The sequence below is a fragment of the Tauraco erythrolophus genome, chromosome Z, assembly GCF_009769465.1.
Source record: "Tauraco erythrolophus isolate bTauEry1 chromosome Z, bTauEry1.pri, whole genome shotgun sequence".
NCBI lineage: Eukaryota > Metazoa > Chordata > Aves > Musophagiformes > Musophagidae > Tauraco > Tauraco erythrolophus.
Window position 1 is genome coordinate 82643949 of NC_141496.1, and position 20007 is coordinate 82663955.

A 20007-nucleotide genomic window follows, 5' to 3' on the forward strand; every position below is an offset into this window, starting at 1 on the left:
GACCCTGATATTAAAGTTATGGCAAATTTAAAAATCCTCACCTGCGTTAATTCTGCATATCTGATATTCCTAATGCTGAAACATAAGCTCAGTGGGAAACTGCATATCTGTCTTGTCTTCCCCTGGAACTTCTATGAGAGAGATGAGATACTGAGGCCTCAAAACTGATTTACCTCCAAAGACATCATTACTTCAAGGTATTTTCAAGGACACGCGTACATTGACATTGCAAAGGGGTACTGCACCTTGATGAATATTAAAAATCGTTCCTTTTACTACTATGTGAAATCAATCTGGAAGACTAAATAATGGAAGATGGAAAGCAGGCACATCACAATTCTGTGAAACCAAATGCAAAAGGACCTGTTGGGCAAATATGCAATTGTCCAACACTCTTAAAGGATCTCTCTGAGCGGACGGATTGGCACCACACTGATCACAACTAAAGGAGAGAGCTATATTTTTCCCTCCTTTACCTCCAGACATAGTTCTTTTCCCTCTGGGAACAAACTTTCAAATAAACTTCGAAATTCACAGCAGTGCTTAGTACACATATTCACACATTCTTATTTGTAGAAAATGAATCCATATCGCTCTGCAATGAGTGAGACTTTAAGACACAGATAAAACAGCATGATAATACCAACATGCAAGTGCTGAATCTGTTGCTGCCATGAATTGTGTTGTTTTTGAATTATTTAGGTGAGAAATGCAGTGCATAGCAGCTGGAAGATATGCTGCATCTTGGAGAAGTCCCTGATTCACAGCCCGCAGCCAGAATTAAACCAGATTTTTTTACTTTGTAGTCCAATTGTACAGTGGACTGAAGAATTAAATTCTGCACGCAATTTGGATGTGCTACATTGATTTAGAGTCTAATAGACACAATTTTGTATAACCTACTTAGATTCCATCCGAAAGAAAAAGCTAGTAGCTGAACTCAGTTAATGTGCCAGCTATTCAGTATTCTTCTCATATTGCTAAGCACTATTCAAAAATCGGTTACAAAAGGGGAAAAGTAGTCAATTTGTATCTGAATTTTAATGTATTTGAGTAAAATATTTTTATGAATACAAATAATATTGATATTTCACCTGTGGTATTCTTAAAAATATCACTGCATTTTAGACTGATGTTTTCTGAAGCAGGGCAAACACACAGAAATCCCCACTAGCTAGCTTTACAAGTTTCGTAGTTTGTGCATTCTATTTAGTGCAACGTGTAGAAGAAAAAAATAAAAGAAATTACACTATTTGATAATATTGCAGGCACCATCTGGAATGGCACCACCACAGAAAGAAGACTCATAGTAAGGGAGAATACTAGCTTTCACAAAGCCAGACTTAAGCATCTGAGGTAAGAAATGACTTGCTTGTTCTGCCTCTAGTAATTCTATCACTTGCCTTTCTTACAGGTAGGAGTTTGAGATGATTAAATATAATCATAGACTCACAGAATGGTTTGGGTTGGAAGGGACCTTTAAAGATCAGCTAGTCCAACCCCTTGCTATGCACAGGAACACCTTTCACTATATCAGGTTTCTCAAAGCCCCATCCAGTTTGACCTGTAACACTTTCAGGGACGTGGCATCCACAGCTTCTCCGGGCAACCCGTTCCAGTTTCTCACCACCCTCATAGCTACAAATTTCTTCCTTATGCCCAAGCTAAAGCTATTCTCTTCTAATTTAAAACTTTCGCCCCTTGTTCTGTCAGTATAGGACCTCTTAAAAAATCTCTCTCCATCTTTTTATAAGCCCCTTTTATATATTGAAATAAATGACATTAGTTCTCTTTTTGCTATACTCTTTTTCATGATGACATCAGAATATAGACAAGTTAGATGGACACTGGATAGGTACATAGCAAACAACAGGCTAAAACATGTTCGAGTGAGGTTATGTTAAATGTGTTAACAGTGGGATCACTGAAAACAGAGGAACAACTTCTCAAAGATTCAGATGAAACCTGGCACATTCAGATCTATCCCAAATGCAGCACTGGACTATGCATGAACCTGAATATAAAACAGATTTAAATATTTGTGGAATATTACTCCTGGCAGGAGTTTTGGGTTGAGTAAGTTTATGATCACATATATTTTGAAAAAATCCCATAATAATGCTGGGTCTATGCTATGTTTAATGTATGCTCAATGTTTATGGATTTAAGTTTTATTATTTGCCTAACTCTGCTGTAGATGTGAATACATATCTTCACATATTCTAAGATACACACAAATAAGTCCCTTCCCAGTGAATCCTGATCAGAAGATTACTGCAGCTACTTAGACAGAAAGCACGAAATAGCTCTTCTTTACAAGCATCTGAGAGGAGGGAGAGGGCAAAAAGCAAGATCATAACCCTGGACTTGAGGAGAGCAGACTTTGGTGTCTTTGGAGATCTGCTTGGAAGAGTTCTATGGGATAAGACCTAGAGGGAAGAAGGGCCCAAGAAAGCTGGTTAATCTCCAGGTATCACCTCCTCCAAGCCCAAGGAATGGGGCAGGGGACCAGGTGACATAGGACATGGAAAGGCTGAAGTGCTGAATGCCTTGTCAATCCCAGGCCCCAGAGACTGAGGCGAAAGTCTGGAGGAAGGATGTCCTACCCTTGGAAGAGGAATTAAATATTCCCTTGGTCAGGGAATGCTTAAACAAACTGGACATGCGTAAGTCCATGGGCCCTTATGGGATACACTCACAAATGCTGAGGGAGCTGGCTGATGTCATTGCAAGGCCACCCCATAAACTTCGAACAATCATGACAACTGTGAGAATTGATGAAGACTACAGAAAAGCAATAGTCACTCCTACCTTCAAGAAGAAGATGAAGGAGGACCCATGGAACTACAGCCTCCCTTTGATCCCTGGGGAGATGTTGGAGCAGTTAATCCAGGAAACCATATCCAGGAACATGAAGAACATGAAGATGATCAGGATTAGTCATCATGGATTCACCAAGGGGAAGTCATGCTTGATAACCTGATCACCTTTTGTGATGAAATGACAGATTTGGTAGACAAGGGGTAGGCAGTGGATATTGTCTATGTAGACTTCAGTAAGGCCTTTGAGACTGTCTCCCATAAAATCCTCATGGAGGAGCTGCTCAAGTATGGGCTGAGGCGCAGACAGTGAGGTGAACTTAAAACTGGCTGAATGGCTGGGCCTAGAGGGTTGAGATCAGTGGTATGAAGTCTAGTTGGAGGCCAGCAACTAGTGGTGTATTCCAGGGACCAATCCTGGGTCCAATCCTCCTCAACATGCTCAGTAATGAGCTGGAAGATGGGGCTGAGTGTACCCTCTGCAAGTTTGCTGATGACATAAAACTAGGAGGAGTGGCTGATATGCCAGAGGGTTGTGCTGCCCTCTGGCCCATGGACCTTCGCAGGCTCGAGAAAAAGGTTGACAGGAATCTCATGAAGTTCAACAAGGGAAAATGCAAAGTCCTCCACCTGGGGAGGAATAACCCCGTGCACCAGTAAATGCTGAGGGACTTCCAGCAGTAAAGATGCTTGGCAGAAAAGGACCTGGGGGTCCTGGTGGGCACCAAGTTGAATATGAGCCAGCAATGTGCCATTGCAACAACAAAGGCTAATGGTATCTTGGGCTGCATTAGGAGAACTGCTGCCAGCAGGTTGAGGCAACTGATCCTTCCTCTTTTCTCAGCACTGGTGAGGACACAGCTGGAGTCCTGCGTCCAGTTCTGGGTTCTCCAACACAAGAGAGACATGGACATACTGGAGGGCATCCAGCGATGGGCTACTAAGATGATGAAAGGGCTGGATCACCTCACATATGAAGAAAGATTGAGAGAGCTGGGACAGTTCAGCCTGGAGCAGAAAAGGCTCAAAGAGGATCTCATCAATGTATCTAAATACCTAAATGGAGGCTGTAAAGAAGAAGCAGCCAGACGTTTTTCAGTGGTGTCCAGTGACAGGGCCAGAGGCAATGAGCACAAGCTGAAACACACGAGGTTCCTTCTGAACATCAGAAAATACTTTTTTTCACTGTGTGGGAAACTGACCACTGATAGAGGCTGCCCAGGGAGGTTGTGGAGCCTCAATCCTTGGAGATACTAAAAAGCCACCTAGACATGGTCCTCGGCAACTGGCTTTAAGCGGCCCTGCTTGAGCAGAAAGGTTGGACCAGATGACCTCCAGAGATCCTTTCCAACCTCATCTGTTCTGTGATTCTATGGTTGTTTACACAATTTTGGGGTAGAGGAGAAGAACAAAGAATATTAAAGAATTGGGCATTCAGTAATAATATGCACTTTGGAACTTGCAAAGCATGCTTACAGCTTAATTCAACAAAACTACATCTGAATCTTCCATAGTAAAAGCTAAATACTATCATTGCCTAACCCTGAGTCTGCAAAGAAATGTAGGACAGTGCAAACACAGATCAGTGCACAAGCAGTTGTGTGTGAATATGGGTGGGTGTGCAGAATCGTGCTCAATTAGCAAGGCAAAGACAAACTAGCTCATATGAACACGTAGGGCTAAGTGAAACCTGAAGACAGCAGTACCCTGTATTATAATGATATAGCATAACTAAGCTAGTGAAAATAGTTCCCCATACCCTTTGACAGAAACCCCCAACCTGCAACAGCAAGATACCATATGTTGAACTTTTCAGTGTGGTACATGTCATGTAAAGTACCTATATGATACAGTTTCTACAACAACTTTGCTTTATTTAGTAGACTTTCCTTAGTGTTGCTTAACTCCTCTTTTTTTTTTTTTTTTTTTTTTTTTGTTCTGGATATCTTCAATATAGAAGAAAACTTGGAAACTCTCATGTGAGGAAGGTATTGTTTTTGCACTATATTGCTAATAATTTCCTGGGTCCTGTCTTACCACCAAATTAAACCTGTGAACGGAGAAAGAACACACACTAGGAAATATCTTACCCTCCTTCTTCAGAGTATTTGTGACCAAAGGCAAGGATGTCAGATGCTCGGCCACTGCCATCACATATCACAACGGGAACAGGAGGAGTGTCTCGTAGGTACTCCAGAACAATGGAGATGACATTGGGGCCTCCTTCCACAATGAGGGCCACTACTGGAACCCCTTGACCAATTCCTGGAGTAAAAGAAAGGAAAAACAAACAAAAAACGAAACAAAAAAGAAAAGAAACAAAAAAATGCGAAGCCAGCAACGCAAACAAAACATAACAGAAGACAGAAAAAAAAGATCAGACTGAAATTACTGCATTGTGACTATACAATGTTATGTTAGAGAAAATGACATTTGGAAAATCATAGATTTTAATGATAGAAGGGACAGGGTGGTCACCTTGTTGGTTCCACTGCATAAACCAGAATCTTCTAGAATTATCTTGTTTTAAATATAATATTTATGGTTGAAAGAGACCATGAATTTTTAAAAGAGCAAATCTTGGTTTGAAAGCATAGAGAAGCTAACACAATTCTTCCTAAGATGTTCAGTCATGACTTTGTAGCTTATTTGTAGTCTAGATTTTGCATGGTGTCAGTTTCCAATCATTGGGTCTTCCGGTAGCTTTGCTTTCTGTTTTAAAATGCCCCTCTACGATATTTTTGTTGCCATACTGGATGCATTTTAAGATTGCAGCTGGATAGCCCTTTAACCTTCTCTTTGATAAACTAAACATATTCTGTTAAAAGTCAATGCAACACTTGTTTTCCGATTCTAGTAGGTCTCACAGTTTTTCTCTGAAATCTCTCCGAATTTTGCAGCATATTCCTTCATCTGCAGACCTCTCACTCGGGACATTGATCCAGAGAGAGCTGAACCAGAGGAGAGATATTCTCATTTTCAGTGCTTGTGATATAATTAGATGGAAGTCCTCTGCAAAAGTTACAGCACAGACTTTGCAGGAAAGACTTATGGATTTAGAGAAAGACAATCTGCCACCGGGTGGGTGTTACCATGACTGAAAAAGCTTTTATGGTTGTTGCTTCTTGACTAGTTGAGACTAGGCACATTCAAGAGGACTCCGGCAGTAGAACTAGTTGAACATTTTCTATTAGCATTTTTTTTTGTCAACAAAAAGACTTTTTCCTTTTAAACTAGCTTTTCCTAAGAAAAACTATATGTATTCTGCACAAAATTTTTATGTTTCACTGAGAAATAAAAAGAGTGCCCCAAACCGTTAATAGTTGGGTTGGGAAAAGTTGCATGAGGCCAGCCAACAAGTTTTAATGTGACTGCATCAGATTTCCATTTAGAGGGAGTTCAGTTCACAGAAGCAAAGGTAAGCCTGTGAGACTGGAACATTAAATCTGGTTAGACTCTCTAGAAACATTCACAAATCAAATTATTTCTGATAGTCACAAGAGTTTTTAAGGATTTGAATTACTGTCAAAAAAAATGAAGTGAACTTTTCTTTAAAAAAGGAAAAAAAAACAGTTTTAATATGCAACAGCAGAACATTGTAAGCACCTCCTGAACCACTTTACAAGCAAACATTGTGTTTCCTGGAGAGACTCTCAGCATGCTTTGTTATGGCTTTATATACTGTCAGTTTGTGGCTCTTTTATTATATAACCTAAGTAAAGTGCATGGTGTTTATCTACGTGAAGAAAACTATAAGGAGAGTTATAAAGTCCAGGCTAATGAAAGAGAGTAAGAAGGGTAGAATATAACAAGATTAACAGAAGTTTTGCTTAAGAAGAGTGAATGATAAGTCTGATGGGTTAACCTGTCCCACGTACTTCCACTAACTTTAAGGGATTTAAGATAAGGATGAACTTTGTTTGGCAAATTTACATCGTTTACTTACATTGATTTTAATCATGCTTAAAATGTCATCTCTTAAAAGTGTATTCTAGATATTATTAGTAAAAAACTATTTTTTTTCTGAGAATCTTACAAGTAATGTAATTTTATTCCCATATCAATACATGTAATACAATACATCTGGTTGCAGATGACCATGCAACAGAGAATCTCATGCCATAAGTCTACTCAGGTTTTCATTTGCTACTAGGTGACAAAAGAAATGTTTACCGTTACATCTAGTACAATAACACTTTTTTTTTTGGTAAGACAATTGCTATCAGAAGATGAATAAAAATGAAATTCTTGATGCATAATATTTTTCTTTATGATACTTCCCAACATAATGACAGGGTGGCTGATGAGAAACTCACTTCAGTTAAAATTTTAATACAGAATTTGAAGGCGATATTTTCTCATTTAATTTCTAGTGGTCTGGCTGAGGTAACGTTACCAAGGTTTTGAACTTTCGATCAGTACTTGCTTTTTGTGTAGCTTTTTTTTATACCATACCATACCATACCATGCCATGCCATGCCATACCATATAGCCAATACTTCTAGCATTTTTTGGTTCTACTGGTAGTTTTTTTAAGATATGAGTTCCTGGTAGTTGAACAAGGACTTCCCTTCGCTGTTCTTGTTCCAGTCCTCCTTGCTTAAGGGATTGATCACAGAGCAGATTTAACATGGAATCTAACTATGAGGTCCTCAGTTCGCTGAAATCTTGCATCAGCATTCTTCTTCGGCAGTGTAGTATTTTCTTCTGGAAACTGACTTGTAGCTCCCATTTTATTTCATCATGGACAAAAAGATGGCCAGTGGTGTGTTAAAAAGCCTGCTCCTAACATTTACCAAAGGTGGTCTTTTGTAAAGTATTTGCTCTAGTGCTATATTTGAAACTGTTATCAAAACTGAATATAAGTGCACAGATTTGAGAGTATATAATTTGCTAATAGGTAGAGTGGTATGTGGAACGATAGTATTAAAGTAGTTTCTTGAAGATCTTACCCTGATCCTATCATTATTATTAATGACTTCAAAACAAGAAGTAAAACTGGTGCTGATATCTGCTAATAAGATACTATTAAGAAGCCATTCTCAGTAATGAGTCAAATTGGGTTTGGATGACATTAAGGATTGAGTAATAGAAATGGAGAAAGTTCACAGTGCAAGATGTAAAGTCATTTACTTGGTGATTAATAAATTCTGCTGCAAACTGGGAGCCCAGGAGGAGGAAATACTAGAAAAGAGAAAGGTGTGATCAAGCTGATCACAGGAGAACTGAGCCTTTGGTGTAGCAAGACCATGAAGAAGGCAGATATGATCCTGCAATACACACAGCACAGCATTTTCAGTCAGAAATACGGACATATCAGAGCCATTGTGCAAGCCACTCATGAAATTCCATGCAAAATACTCTCTGTAGCTATGCTCACCCATGTTCAAAAACAACAAACTGGAACAAATGGAGGAAAAAGCCAAGAGAAGTACATGGGGAATCAAGACTTCATCTTATCAGACAAGATTAGGAGAGTTTGGCTTGTCTTCCTTAGGAAATGGAAGGCTGAAAGACAGTATATCTGAATATCCCCATGACTTACAGCACACTGGCCATTGATAGTTTTAGACGGAGTTCAGAAGATTTCTGGCTACTAGAGGAGTGAAGTCTTCACAGCCTTCTAGTAAGACTAAAATGGAAAAAACTTTCCGAGTTTAGAGTGATGCTCAATAAACATTACAGATGGAGTCACCTTACGTTTCTCAACTGTTCCTAAAGCAGGTTCCTTCAGTCCACTGGAAGCGTGTTCAGTCTCTGTGTATTCTGCTGGATATTGATCAGCTATGTAATTGTAATAATATAATGATGGTTAGTCTATACAGTTGAGCTATTTTTGCCTTTTTGGGCCAATGAATTGGCCATTTGAAAGCAGTTTTAAAATTCATCTTGCATTCTTTACTTTTCTGTTTTTTAATTAAATTTTTAAACTGCCATAGTCACAACAGTTGCATGGTATGTAACAGTTCTCTGCAAGAGTTCCACTTGTCTTTCAGTGTGGTTAATCAGATGGCATTTTTTGTCTTCCCTGATCCGGTAGAAACACATCCAGCATGAAAACAATCCACTAATTTGAGACTAGTAAAACAAAAAAACTTCTCAAATCTAGTCTTCAATGAAACCTTGTAGGTTTGGATTTAAAAAAAAAAGTTCATGTGAAACTTGATTCATCATATATGATTAAGTTCCAGATTGAAATGCAACTATTCCAATTATCCTGATAGAATTCTTTGTGAAAAAAATTTAAAACACAAAGTTGACTTCTGCATCTCATTTTCCTTTTAGAAATCCTCTCTGAGTTTCAGCAAATAGAATTTTTTTCTTTGTAATTTTCATTGATCTCCATAAGTAATTTTGGTTTGGAAAAATATATTGTTTCTTTAGTTTGAGGAAAAACCAGAAAATACATTTCTGGAATTGGACATAATATTTTAAAATCTGTTAATAATACTTTGTTGATATTTCTTCAGAGTATAACCACTTTGGGCTTTCAGGACAGCTCTCTAGACTACAGTTGTCTGAATCCTAATGTTATGAGCTTTTCCAGATTTATGATGATTGATTTCTGAGCAGTGATGGTATCTACAGTGTGTGAAAGGAAGTCCACAGACATTGGGAAAAAAAAGTCTCGTCTGCTTGAGTATCTTAAAATTTGAAAAAGAGGATAAGTGGCAATTACTTATGTTTCAAGATGGTAAAGGTCTAATCCCAAAATCAAAGGCATTCCTAGGTAAGAATGGTCTCAGAATTTTTATTCTGTGTTACTGAAAATAGTTTGTAAGCCAGAGAGGACTTTTTTTTTTCCCCTCAGATTTTCAAAGGAAATATTCAGCTTGTCTTCAAGAGCAAGTATGTTTGAAACATCTCACACAAACTTGCATGTTAATATTTGGTCTCCATCTCATATATTGAAGTCTTAGCATTCCTTCTAGGAATGCAAAAAGATAGGTAGTCTCTCATGACTTAATTAATAGAGTATGGAAAAATAAGTGTTTTTATTTTCATTTTATATAAAGATTCATCCAAAAAGATGAAATAGTATCGAAGACCTGAGAGTGAAAATCAATTCTCTGAGGCTTATCATTATCTTAATTTCTAAAACAATAATTTGTATTTGGAGTGTTTAAATAAGCATAGATTTTTGCAGGGTAGACTAGATTCCTAAGTGTTTCACAGTGTCAGCTATTGTGGATATTATTGGTGCAATATTGTAAATTAGACTGCAATGTTGTACAGAAGATTTATACAGTCAGCCTAAAGCTTCATTACTGTGTTATTGCCTTTGTGGCCAGCAACAGAGCCAGTGAGAGACTTGCCAGCAATTGTGATTCCAGGAAGGTACATACATACCAGAACATTTTCCTGATGTGTATCAGGGGCAACTTGTAGGCCTTCATGTTATTATAAAGAAAATGATCCCATTTTCCCCTTGACACAGTGGCAGTGCTTGAATATGTAAGTTAAAACAATAAACTAGAGGAAATGAATGAATTTGGAAATGGAAGCAAGGAAAAACTGCATAATGACCATGCTATGTGGAAAGGGATTTTAAAAAATCTACCATGCTTTACAGAAGCCCTACTTTGTTTTCCCTGTTCTTGGAAACACATGAATATTTTATACTGTGAGTATATTTATAAATAATCTATAACTGCCTTATAAATTATTACTAATTCTTTTTATGAAGAGCTAAACATGAGCTACCCATTTTTTATAGACCAACAAGTGAATAAAATGCCTCATTTACTACAAAATGCATTTACTACTCATGTTTTTAAGTGTTCTTATAAGAGTAACTGGGACATATCAGTATGTTGCGTACTATTTCTAAGTTCAGTCTTGAGATCAGCACTAGTAAAACAGAGGCTTTAGTTCACTATCCCTGACAGAAATGTCTCTAATTTTTGCATCTTAACACTAGGTGGTGGTAGGTGCATCTGAGCTGATTTCCTGCCCTGGCTCCTGCATCAGGTCAGACATGTTCGTGTGGGTTCCCCTACATTCATTTTCTTTTTCTGCCTGGAAATTTTGGCTGGAAAATCTGGTCATTATTTGGATTTGTTTGGGATGCTGGGACCTGTGGTTGTCCGACTGGAAGAGTTACTGCATAGTGGTTGGCATAGAAGAGATGTACAGCTGGAAATCTGTGCCACATCATCCAAACAACGTGCAGCTGTAGAGCAAGTTCTCCAGAAGCTGAATGCAATGGAAAAACTTAAGGCTTACAGTGCACGTGAGACAGAGTCATCATGGACATATCCACGGAGTCCAAAATATCCCAAAGGGTAGGGACAATAAGTCTCCACGAACCTATATACTCAGTGCACATGCAGCATGCAGTCAACGTGACATCTCAAAGTCTTTTCTTAATGAGGCACACACTGCTCATCTGTGCAGTGTGGAAACAGGATTCTCATCCTTCCTAGAAATCCTGAACCAACTGGAGGCATGTACAGGGAAGTATAAGGCAACACTGAGCTGGAATGGCTCATCAGACTGGGCGGAGAATGGATCGAGAGCAGCCCTGAGGAGAAGGACTTGGGAGTACTGGTGGACGAGAAGCTCAATATGAGCTGGCAATGTGCACTTGCGGCCCAGAAGGCCAACCGCGTCCTGGGCTGCATCAAGAGGAGCGTGGCCAGTAGGTCGAGAGAGGTGATTCTTCCCCTCTACTCTGCCCTCGTGAGACCTCACCTGGAGTACTGCGTCCAGTTCTGGAGCCCCCAACATAAGAAGGACATGGACCAGTTGGAGAGGGTCCAGAGGAGGGCCACGAAGATGATAAGAGGGCTGGAGCCCCTTTCCTATGAGGACAGGCTGAAAGAGTTGGCGCTGTTCAGCCTGGAGAAGAGGAGGCTCCGGGGTGACCTTATAGCGGTCTTCCAGTACCTCAAGGAGGCCTACAGGAAAGATGGGGAGAGGCTGTTCAGGAGGGCCTGTTGTGATAGGACAAGGGGTAATGGTTTTAAAATAGAGGGAGGTAGATTCAGATTGGATATTAGGAAAAAATTTTTTACCATGAGAGTTGTAGAACACTGGAACAGGTTGCCCAGAGAGGTGGTGGATGCTCCATCCCTGGAGACGTTCAAGGCCAGGTTGGATGAGGCCCTGAGCAACCTGATCTAGTTGGAGATATCCCTGTTCCTTGCAGGGGGGTTGGACTAGATGACCTTTGAAGGTCCCTTCCAGCCCTAACCATTCTATGATTCTATGATTCTATGATTCTATCAGTTCTTCATGAAAGCAGGTGTATTTGCATGACCAAGGGGCCTCTACAGTTTTGCACAGCACCACCCTCCAGGTCCATAGGTTACTAAACTATCCTGGACCTAGATGTGCCGTGGACAGTGAGGTATGTAAATTTGCAGGTTTCTCCACTGGTCATCACGTCACAGGTTGTCATGTGCTTATCTGGGATACTGAGATAATGGACTCAGGAGTACAAAGTTTCTATGACACGCTTTAGATTTGTTTCAGGCATGCATCTTGTCTATGTCCTGCAAAAGGTCTACCATTTGTGAGCCACAACTATCTTTCTACCTGCAAAATTATTTTAAGACAATGGCTTTTGTAAGAGGTAAACTCAACGCTCTCTTAGTGGCTGACAAATACAGTCATTAAAGCAGAAGTCCGAAAATATAAATCAGCAGATATATACATGCTAGTGTGGCTATAAGTGTTTGCAGCTGCGCTCCAAGGCATTTATATAGACCATTTTGCACAGGTTGTTTAGCAAAAATGCTCCACAGGTTTCCTGAAAGTGAAGCCTTAATATCCTTTGATGTGCAGAAGTAAAATTAATTTGTCTGTAAAGCCAGGTAATTTTAAACTTTTCCTGTACTTAAGGAACATACAATGTTACATAAGAAGGACCTCTGTTTTTTTTCCGGATTTTCCTGCCTTTCTAGTCTGCTTTAAGGAGAAAATTTTAGCTGTTTGGGTGTTTTTTTAAGTGTTGTTCCAGCTAATGGAAAATGCTCCTGTATTATAAGAAATTAATCATCAGGTTTTTGTAAAGATATTAGGAAAAAAGCGTCTCTGACCTTTGCTCTTTTAACTAAGTGCCTGTTAATCCGGACCACAGCTTCCTTCGCACGTCCAGCTTCAGGAACTTTGGGCTATCTGTATCTCTGGAGATGAAAACTCTCTGAGCTCCAGGGTTGTTTCACAAGCCCTGTGCTGGTGCCCCTCCCCTGACAAATTGTTGCTCTTGCTAGCCAGCAAGTACTTGTGTTGCTCTGAGGTATGACCCACTCCTACCCTTGATTGCAGCCTAATCTATGATTAAAGTGCCCCCTCTGTGGTGGACAGCTGGCTTAAGAGTTAGTCAATTGTAATGATAAATCTAAAGGCAAATGGCCAACACGGTAAAGCAAGTAAGGATATGTTTTCTTTTAGCATACTGAAGGTAATTACCCCTCCCCTTACAAACATGGTCCCTCTTACTCATACATTCACACACAACTTTATGATATGATGATCAAAACAAGAAATTTCACAAACACAAGCTTTTTGAATGGCAAGAAACTTCATAAATACAAATTTTTAGCAACTTGGCCTTGCAGTAAAACTTGAGTTCAGAGGTTTATTTAATCTTAACACAAATGCACTCTGAACACGTTTACTACAACTCCATTACCAATAGATATCTTGATACTTTAATTTGGTAAATTCTTACCAGTACATCTGAGTTTGGTTTTCTTTGATGGTTACAAATGTTTTGGATGTGTAACAATTCAAACATTTGAATGTCATGTGGATGAATATTTACAAAATCGAAACGGAAAATGAATTAAAAGTTCACCAAATTACAAATTTATAGATGTGATTCTACTAAATAGGAATAGAAAGAGCAAAACCACCCTGCACACATGGGTCTCTAATCCTAACGCAAGTTAGGATGTTACACGTAAGTGTAACACGTAAGTGTAACAAATTCTTAATTGCATCAAACAGACGATGTATCTTCCAGGTACAGGCTATTTATTCAACAGATGAGGTTATGTTTCAGGACTTTTTAATGCAAGGATTGTTTATCAGTGGCATTTAGTGGAAAATCCCATTTAACTGTCGATGGAAGGCTGATAAAGTGTTGTGAGGCTCAACAAAAATGTTCATGTGTTTACAAGCTCTTTAACAGTTTTGAACTACATTTTGATCACATCTGATCTTAGTTTTAACCTGAATATGTGAGATGAACTGCAATTTTTAAGAGAAAATTAACTAATAAGCATTAATCATTCATATTTGAAACAAGGCAAAAGAGCACTTCTTCCTGTGTTTTGCAGAGTTTGAGGCTTATGGTGTCTTGAAACTCAAGTTGGAACTTGAGGGTTCTGGGAACTTAAAGAAAACCAAAGGAAGTCCTTAGCTCAAGAAGTCTGTCTTAAAAGTCCAGCTTCTAGGCCAGTGCTACATTTCATGTGGCTAGCAGAGTATGCAGCAGTGTGCTGCATCAGCAAAGGCTGAAAGAAACACACCACGTAAAATCTCTGGCTTTCAGAGCATTTTGGTCCAAGTGTTTGCATAGCACTTGGGTATGCTAGTGAGAGGTATTTACACAGAATGGATAAACAATTGAATATGCTCTGGAATTTTAATAAGCAAAAGTCCACCCAGCATGAGTTTAAAAGTTTGAGGAAAGTAATTTTTAATTTCTGAACTAATATTTGCCTTACAGTAATACAGAGTCAACAGATACTGCTCTTGGGTTGCTAATAGAGTGTGTCTAACAACAGGGTAAGTGCTGCTTAAATAGATTTAAAATGGTATTGGATTTACAATGGTCTTTAAAAAGTTTGCCCACACTGAAGTGTGTCTGCTTCACCTCTGGACATCTATGTGGTACTGCCTATGGTCCCAACTGCCTCAGAAAGGCTAACTGATAACAGAGGACACCCAGAAATAACCCAGATCCTTCTGAATAGGTTACAGGGAAATAACATTAGAGCTTGGTTTTTTTTTTTTTTTTTTTTTTTTTTTTTTTTTTTTTTTTGTTTTTGTTTTTGTTTTTGTTTTTGTTTTCCAGGCTGTTGTTTTCAGCCTTCACGCCTTTTTGGAAGCACCTCCTGATGCATATGAAACAATTTTGACTAAAATATCAATACCAATAGCGAATAGATAAGATCACCTGCATATACAACAGATCTACTTCCCTCAGCTCTGCAAATCACAGCCGCAGTGTACTTGCCACCAGAACAATTACATTATTAACTACTAAGTGAATATGACTGAAAAAAAGGTAATGCAGCTTGCCTTCACAGTATGATAGAGAGGGATGCTAGGTCTTGTTAGCCAGAGAGACAGGAACATCCCCCAGACACCACAACCAGCTCAAACTCAATTTCACATAGCTGCACTTCTTACAGTCAGCTCTCCCTTTTCCTCACACCTTATCTCCTGTGCCTTCCCTGGAGTAGAACTCTTTACTGCTTATTCCAGATACAGGAAAGATGAGATGGATATTTCTTTTAATCCTTGAAAGGACTGTTCAGTAATAAGAGTGGAGAAACTTACAGATTATATATATGTGAAAAAAAAAGGACCCTGAACTTATTCTACCCTCTTCTGAACAACTTTCACAGTTTTCTATTTTCATAAATTAAGTGGAACTTCCACTTGTTTGGAGGCTCATTACATGCCCTGTTTCTACAGAAATCAAAGCGACCTGGTAAGCCAACAAAACAAATTACAAGAACGTTTGCTATCTTTCTCGAATTCACAGAACTAAAGGATTATGTGTGACAGAATAACACAGAACAACTACTAACAAACTAAAGCTCACAACCATTGGACTTGTTTGTGCTTTTCAATTTATTTTTTGACTTTTCTTCTGCCATAGGCTTATTGACTCTCCTTTGCTATAATTTCCCTTTTATTTTTCATGCTTCCCAACCACATTTTAAAATCACTATTATAAATTTTGTTCTGTTCAGTTTTATTGTTTCCTTTGTAGTTTGCATTCATTCTTCTTGTTCCTCTTGTTATGGTCACTTTGATTCTGCATTCTCGTCTTTCTCGTTTCCTTTTAGTATCCCAAACACACTTTCACTTCCTCTCTGTCTCCTTGTGTCTAATCCATAATCCTCTTTTACCTCCCCTATTTTTAATTCTCCTCTTTGCTAAGAGTATGATTGCATTTCATTTGTCCCAGTCTGTTCTCCCTTCTCTTCTGCCTCATCTCAGTACTTTTCATTTTCATTTGTTCATTGCCTTCCTCATCTGTCTAAATGTACCTAGTGATGTACCTGCCATCCTACCAGATGTGGCACTGACAGATAAATCTGTGGATCTGACACCTGGGCTATATCTTCACTTAGTATTAGACTGATCCTAAAGACTTCTCCAAACGACATCAGGGATGGCAACAAGAAAAAACGATGAAAAATTTGTGATACCTTCTTACCTGTCTTTGCAAAAGGACAAAGTTTAGAGAGTCCTCAGAACAGGCAAGACATGGGAATAATCTATGTGAGACTAAACCCTGGGATTTGTGAGCCTTACAAACCAGTAACAACCCATGTGGTTACCTTCTCCAGGATGGCAATATATTGTTCAAAGCTGGCACTTCAAAGACACACACAAAAGAACCTTCATAGATTTCAATCAAAACTTACCCTATCTGTCCTAGCAGTTGTCTCTTTATTAGGCCAGTACTACAGGATCTAACTGGTTTCGCTCTTCTTGGAGCTCATCAGCTGTAGGTAACAGCCTAAGAGACTCAGGAGAAACTACAATTTCAGTAATTTTCACATTCTATCTAACTTCCTTTGTACTTTCCCCAGTTCCCTTTGGATGTAAACACTACCACATACTTTAGAAAGTTATCACAATAATATAACCAGCTTTTACACTGCCTTGAATTACATACTGAGGAGCTTTTCCTTGACATATTTTGCATGTTTGTCAACACGTTGGACACTATGTAATCTCAGAAAATTATATCTCTCCTTTCTAGAAAACTACAACAAATGAGATGTAGAACAGTAGAAATTTTGCTAAAAGGATTCACCCTAAAATAATCTCTCTTTCTTAGTTTTATGGCTTTGTTCTGATTTTTATAGTGAATTCAATAAATCTAAAATGTCCAAACATGATAGAGCTGAAATGTCATGTGTTCTGCTTGTATATCGATCATTTGAAAACACATATGTTTTTAACAAACTCATCTGTTGAAAGTCAAGCCCATGAGAAGAATTTGTGGATCCACTTTCACTCAATCAATTGCATATTTATCTGTGCTTCAAGAACAATTTTTAACCTGCATGTGCTTTCTCAGACCTTTCTGAGATGATATTTTTGTCTCCAGTGCCTGATTCACCAATATCATGATGCTTTTGATGAAAAAGACCCAAGTTTCAGATCTCTAACAAAATCTAAAATGAGTCAAGCTTCAAACAGTTCTGAGTTTTACTCAGATTTCACAGAAGTTAAACTCGCAGCAGGCTTCCCCTCCTAGAAAGAAGTCTGTACCTACATCTTCCCAGGTATGTAGTTATGAAAATGCATCTAAGGCTGCACAGAATATGAAGGAAAAATCTGAAACAAATGAGATTTCCAATGCATTTGATGATGGTGCAATGGTCAGAGAAGATGCCAGTGATGACAGTTGAACGTCCCTTTGCCTTCCCAGCCCCCTTCATATATTCTCAGGCATAGGATGACAAAGGGAAGTCCACGGGTCACATGAACAGATATTGTCGACATATCACCCTGCCCAAATTACCTTCTCTACCCAATCAAATCACCCAACCTTATCCATCAATTCCTTACTCAGTGGTATTTTTTTCTCATAGGCCTATCAAAACTTAGCTACATTCACCAACTCTATAAAGAGGAAAGATTAAATACAAGGACACAGGTATCAATGCCTGTGGTCTGTCGATTTTCAAACAGCATATGGCAGAGGTAGAGCAAACCTTCAGCACCAAACAGCACGTTTGAAACAAGAACATTTGCAGGCTGATAATGAACAGTAATATTCCACATTAAGCCCTACATGGTCTAGGAGATAATTCTTCCAGCAATGAACTGATCAGAAGAAGAGTAAGAATATCACAAGGTGGACCTACACAACCTGGTGCGGTCTTTCTACGAAATATCAACACGCTTCAGTGCATGGAACTGACTGAGAAGGGCAGAGTGCTTCTTGGGCAAATACACAGAGGTTTGTTTGGGTTTTATTTTCATTTTATTTTGAGGGAAATAGAACCCCTAACACTGAGGTCTCAAGAGCTTCTAGGAAAGAGGACAAGCCATCAGTCCTTAATAAAACTGTGGTACAGAATATATATTTTTTTCTATTGTTTTCACGCAGTGCAGAGAAGATGAAGCACAGTGCAGATAACAGGGTGTTAGTGTTGCAGCAGGAGAGTGGGAGATGAAAAGTAGTGTTGAGGCTCACTATATACATCTGTTGTGACTTCAACATAAATGGACAATAAATTCTAAAATAAATGTACACCTTGCTCTACAAAGTCTTGTGACACAGTTCACCTGTTCCAGAAGGGGGGCCAACTGCATGCAGATGAATCCCATCTGATCTATAGCTTACATTTGGCTCTGAAGAAGAAATAATTTTGTCCATTTTCTGGATCTATAATCTTCAAAAAGGCTAAAAGAATGTGTTTGTTAAAGGATTTCACAAAAGATACAAAATAAACTAAACTGCTGGAAATATTCTGATTTTTTAAAGGAGTCTACTTGCAATGAAACATACATTGCTTTTATGTTTTCTGGCTTAGCATTCTGGTTTCAAGTATGTCTTTGGTTAACACATTCTCATCTTTACCTTATTATTGGATCTTCTGTAAAAAGAGTTGTTAAAAATCTCAAAAAGGGCTTTGTTTTTTCTACACAACAGCTCCTGAAGAAGAAGCTGGTAGCTAGTTTTATGACCAATAAAGAGTTTTCATAGTGAAAAATGTTTTCCCCCTCATCAGCAAAGGTTGGACTCCTGCTGTCTAGGTGACATTCTATATTATCATCTTCATTCTTCATGATGGTGAAGTCCTTTTGCCTCATCACTCTTCTTGCCTTCTCTGAGGTTGTCTCATACTACAAAGTGGCATAAATCTAAGTACTCCAAGCTAACAAGTAAATGAGCCTCTTTTAACTCATTAGGGCAAACACTGATCTTTTTACATTTCAATCTACTATGTTAGCTGTTAACTCCAATGTCAATACCACTGCCTCACTGGTTGGACTACACCTATTTTCAAAGCAAATTTTAAGGATGTAAATTCTCTGTCAGTTAGTTACAGAAAACTCTGATAGTGTTCTGACCAAGATTTACATCTTTCAGGAGATGAAGCTTACAATATAAGAAAGATGTCTGTGTTTAAAAGAAAAGTGATAGAATCATAAAATAGTTTGGTTTGGAAGGAACTTAAAGATCCTCTAGTTCTAACCGCTCATCCATGGGCAGGGACACATTCTCCTACATCAACTTGCTCAAAGCCTCATCCAACCTGGCCTTGAACGCTTCCAGGAATGGGGCATCTACAGCTTCTCTGGGCAACCTGTTCCAGTGCCTCACCACCCCCATAGAGAAAAATTTCTTCCTTAGATCTAATCGAAATCTGATCTCTTTCAGTTTAAAGCCATTGCCCCTTGTCCTATCACTACACACTCTTGTAAAAAGTCCCTCTTCAGCTTTCCTGTAGGCCCCCTTGTAGTACTGGAAGGCTGCAATAAGATCACCCCAGAGCCTTCTCTTCTCCAGGCTGAACAGCCCCAACTCTCTCAGCCCACCTTCATAGCAGAGGTGCTCCAGCCCTCAGATCATCTTTGTGGTCCTCCTCTGGACTCGCTCCAGCAGCTCCATGTCCTTCTTGTGTTGGGGACCCCAGAGCTGAATGCAGTATTCCAGGTGGGGTCACACGAGAGCAGAGTAGAGGGGCAGAATCACCTCCCTTGATCTGCTGGCCACGCTTGTTTGGATGCAGCCCAGGATGCAGTTGGCTTTCTGGGCTGCCAGCGCGCATTGCCGGCTCATGTTGAGCTTCTCATCCACCAGCACTCCCAAGTCCTTTTCCTCAGGGCTGCTCTCAATCCATTCTCTGCCCAGCCTGTACTTGTGCTTGGGATTGCCCTGACCCACGTGCAGGACCTTGCACTTGGCCTTGTTGAACTTCATGAGGTTCTCACAGGCCCACCTCTCCAGCCTGTCAAGGTCCCTCTGGATGGC

General features: G+C 39.3%; 1 protein-coding gene across 6 annotated transcripts in view; it reads right to left on the minus strand.

Annotated features, from left to right (window-relative positions):
• The window catches only part of TRPM3 (transient receptor potential cation channel subfamily M member 3), a 446851-nt gene that overhangs the window by 98184 nt on the left and 328660 nt on the right, over nt 1-20007 (minus strand). For all 6 annotated transcript variants that reach the window (XM_086629266.1, XM_086629272.1, XM_086629270.1 and 3 more), the window contains exon 7: nt 4910-5084. In XM_086629266.1, the coding sequence (XP_086485392.1) occupies nt 4910-5084 (175 nt within the window). The remainder of the gene's footprint in view (nt 1-4909; nt 5085-20007) is intronic.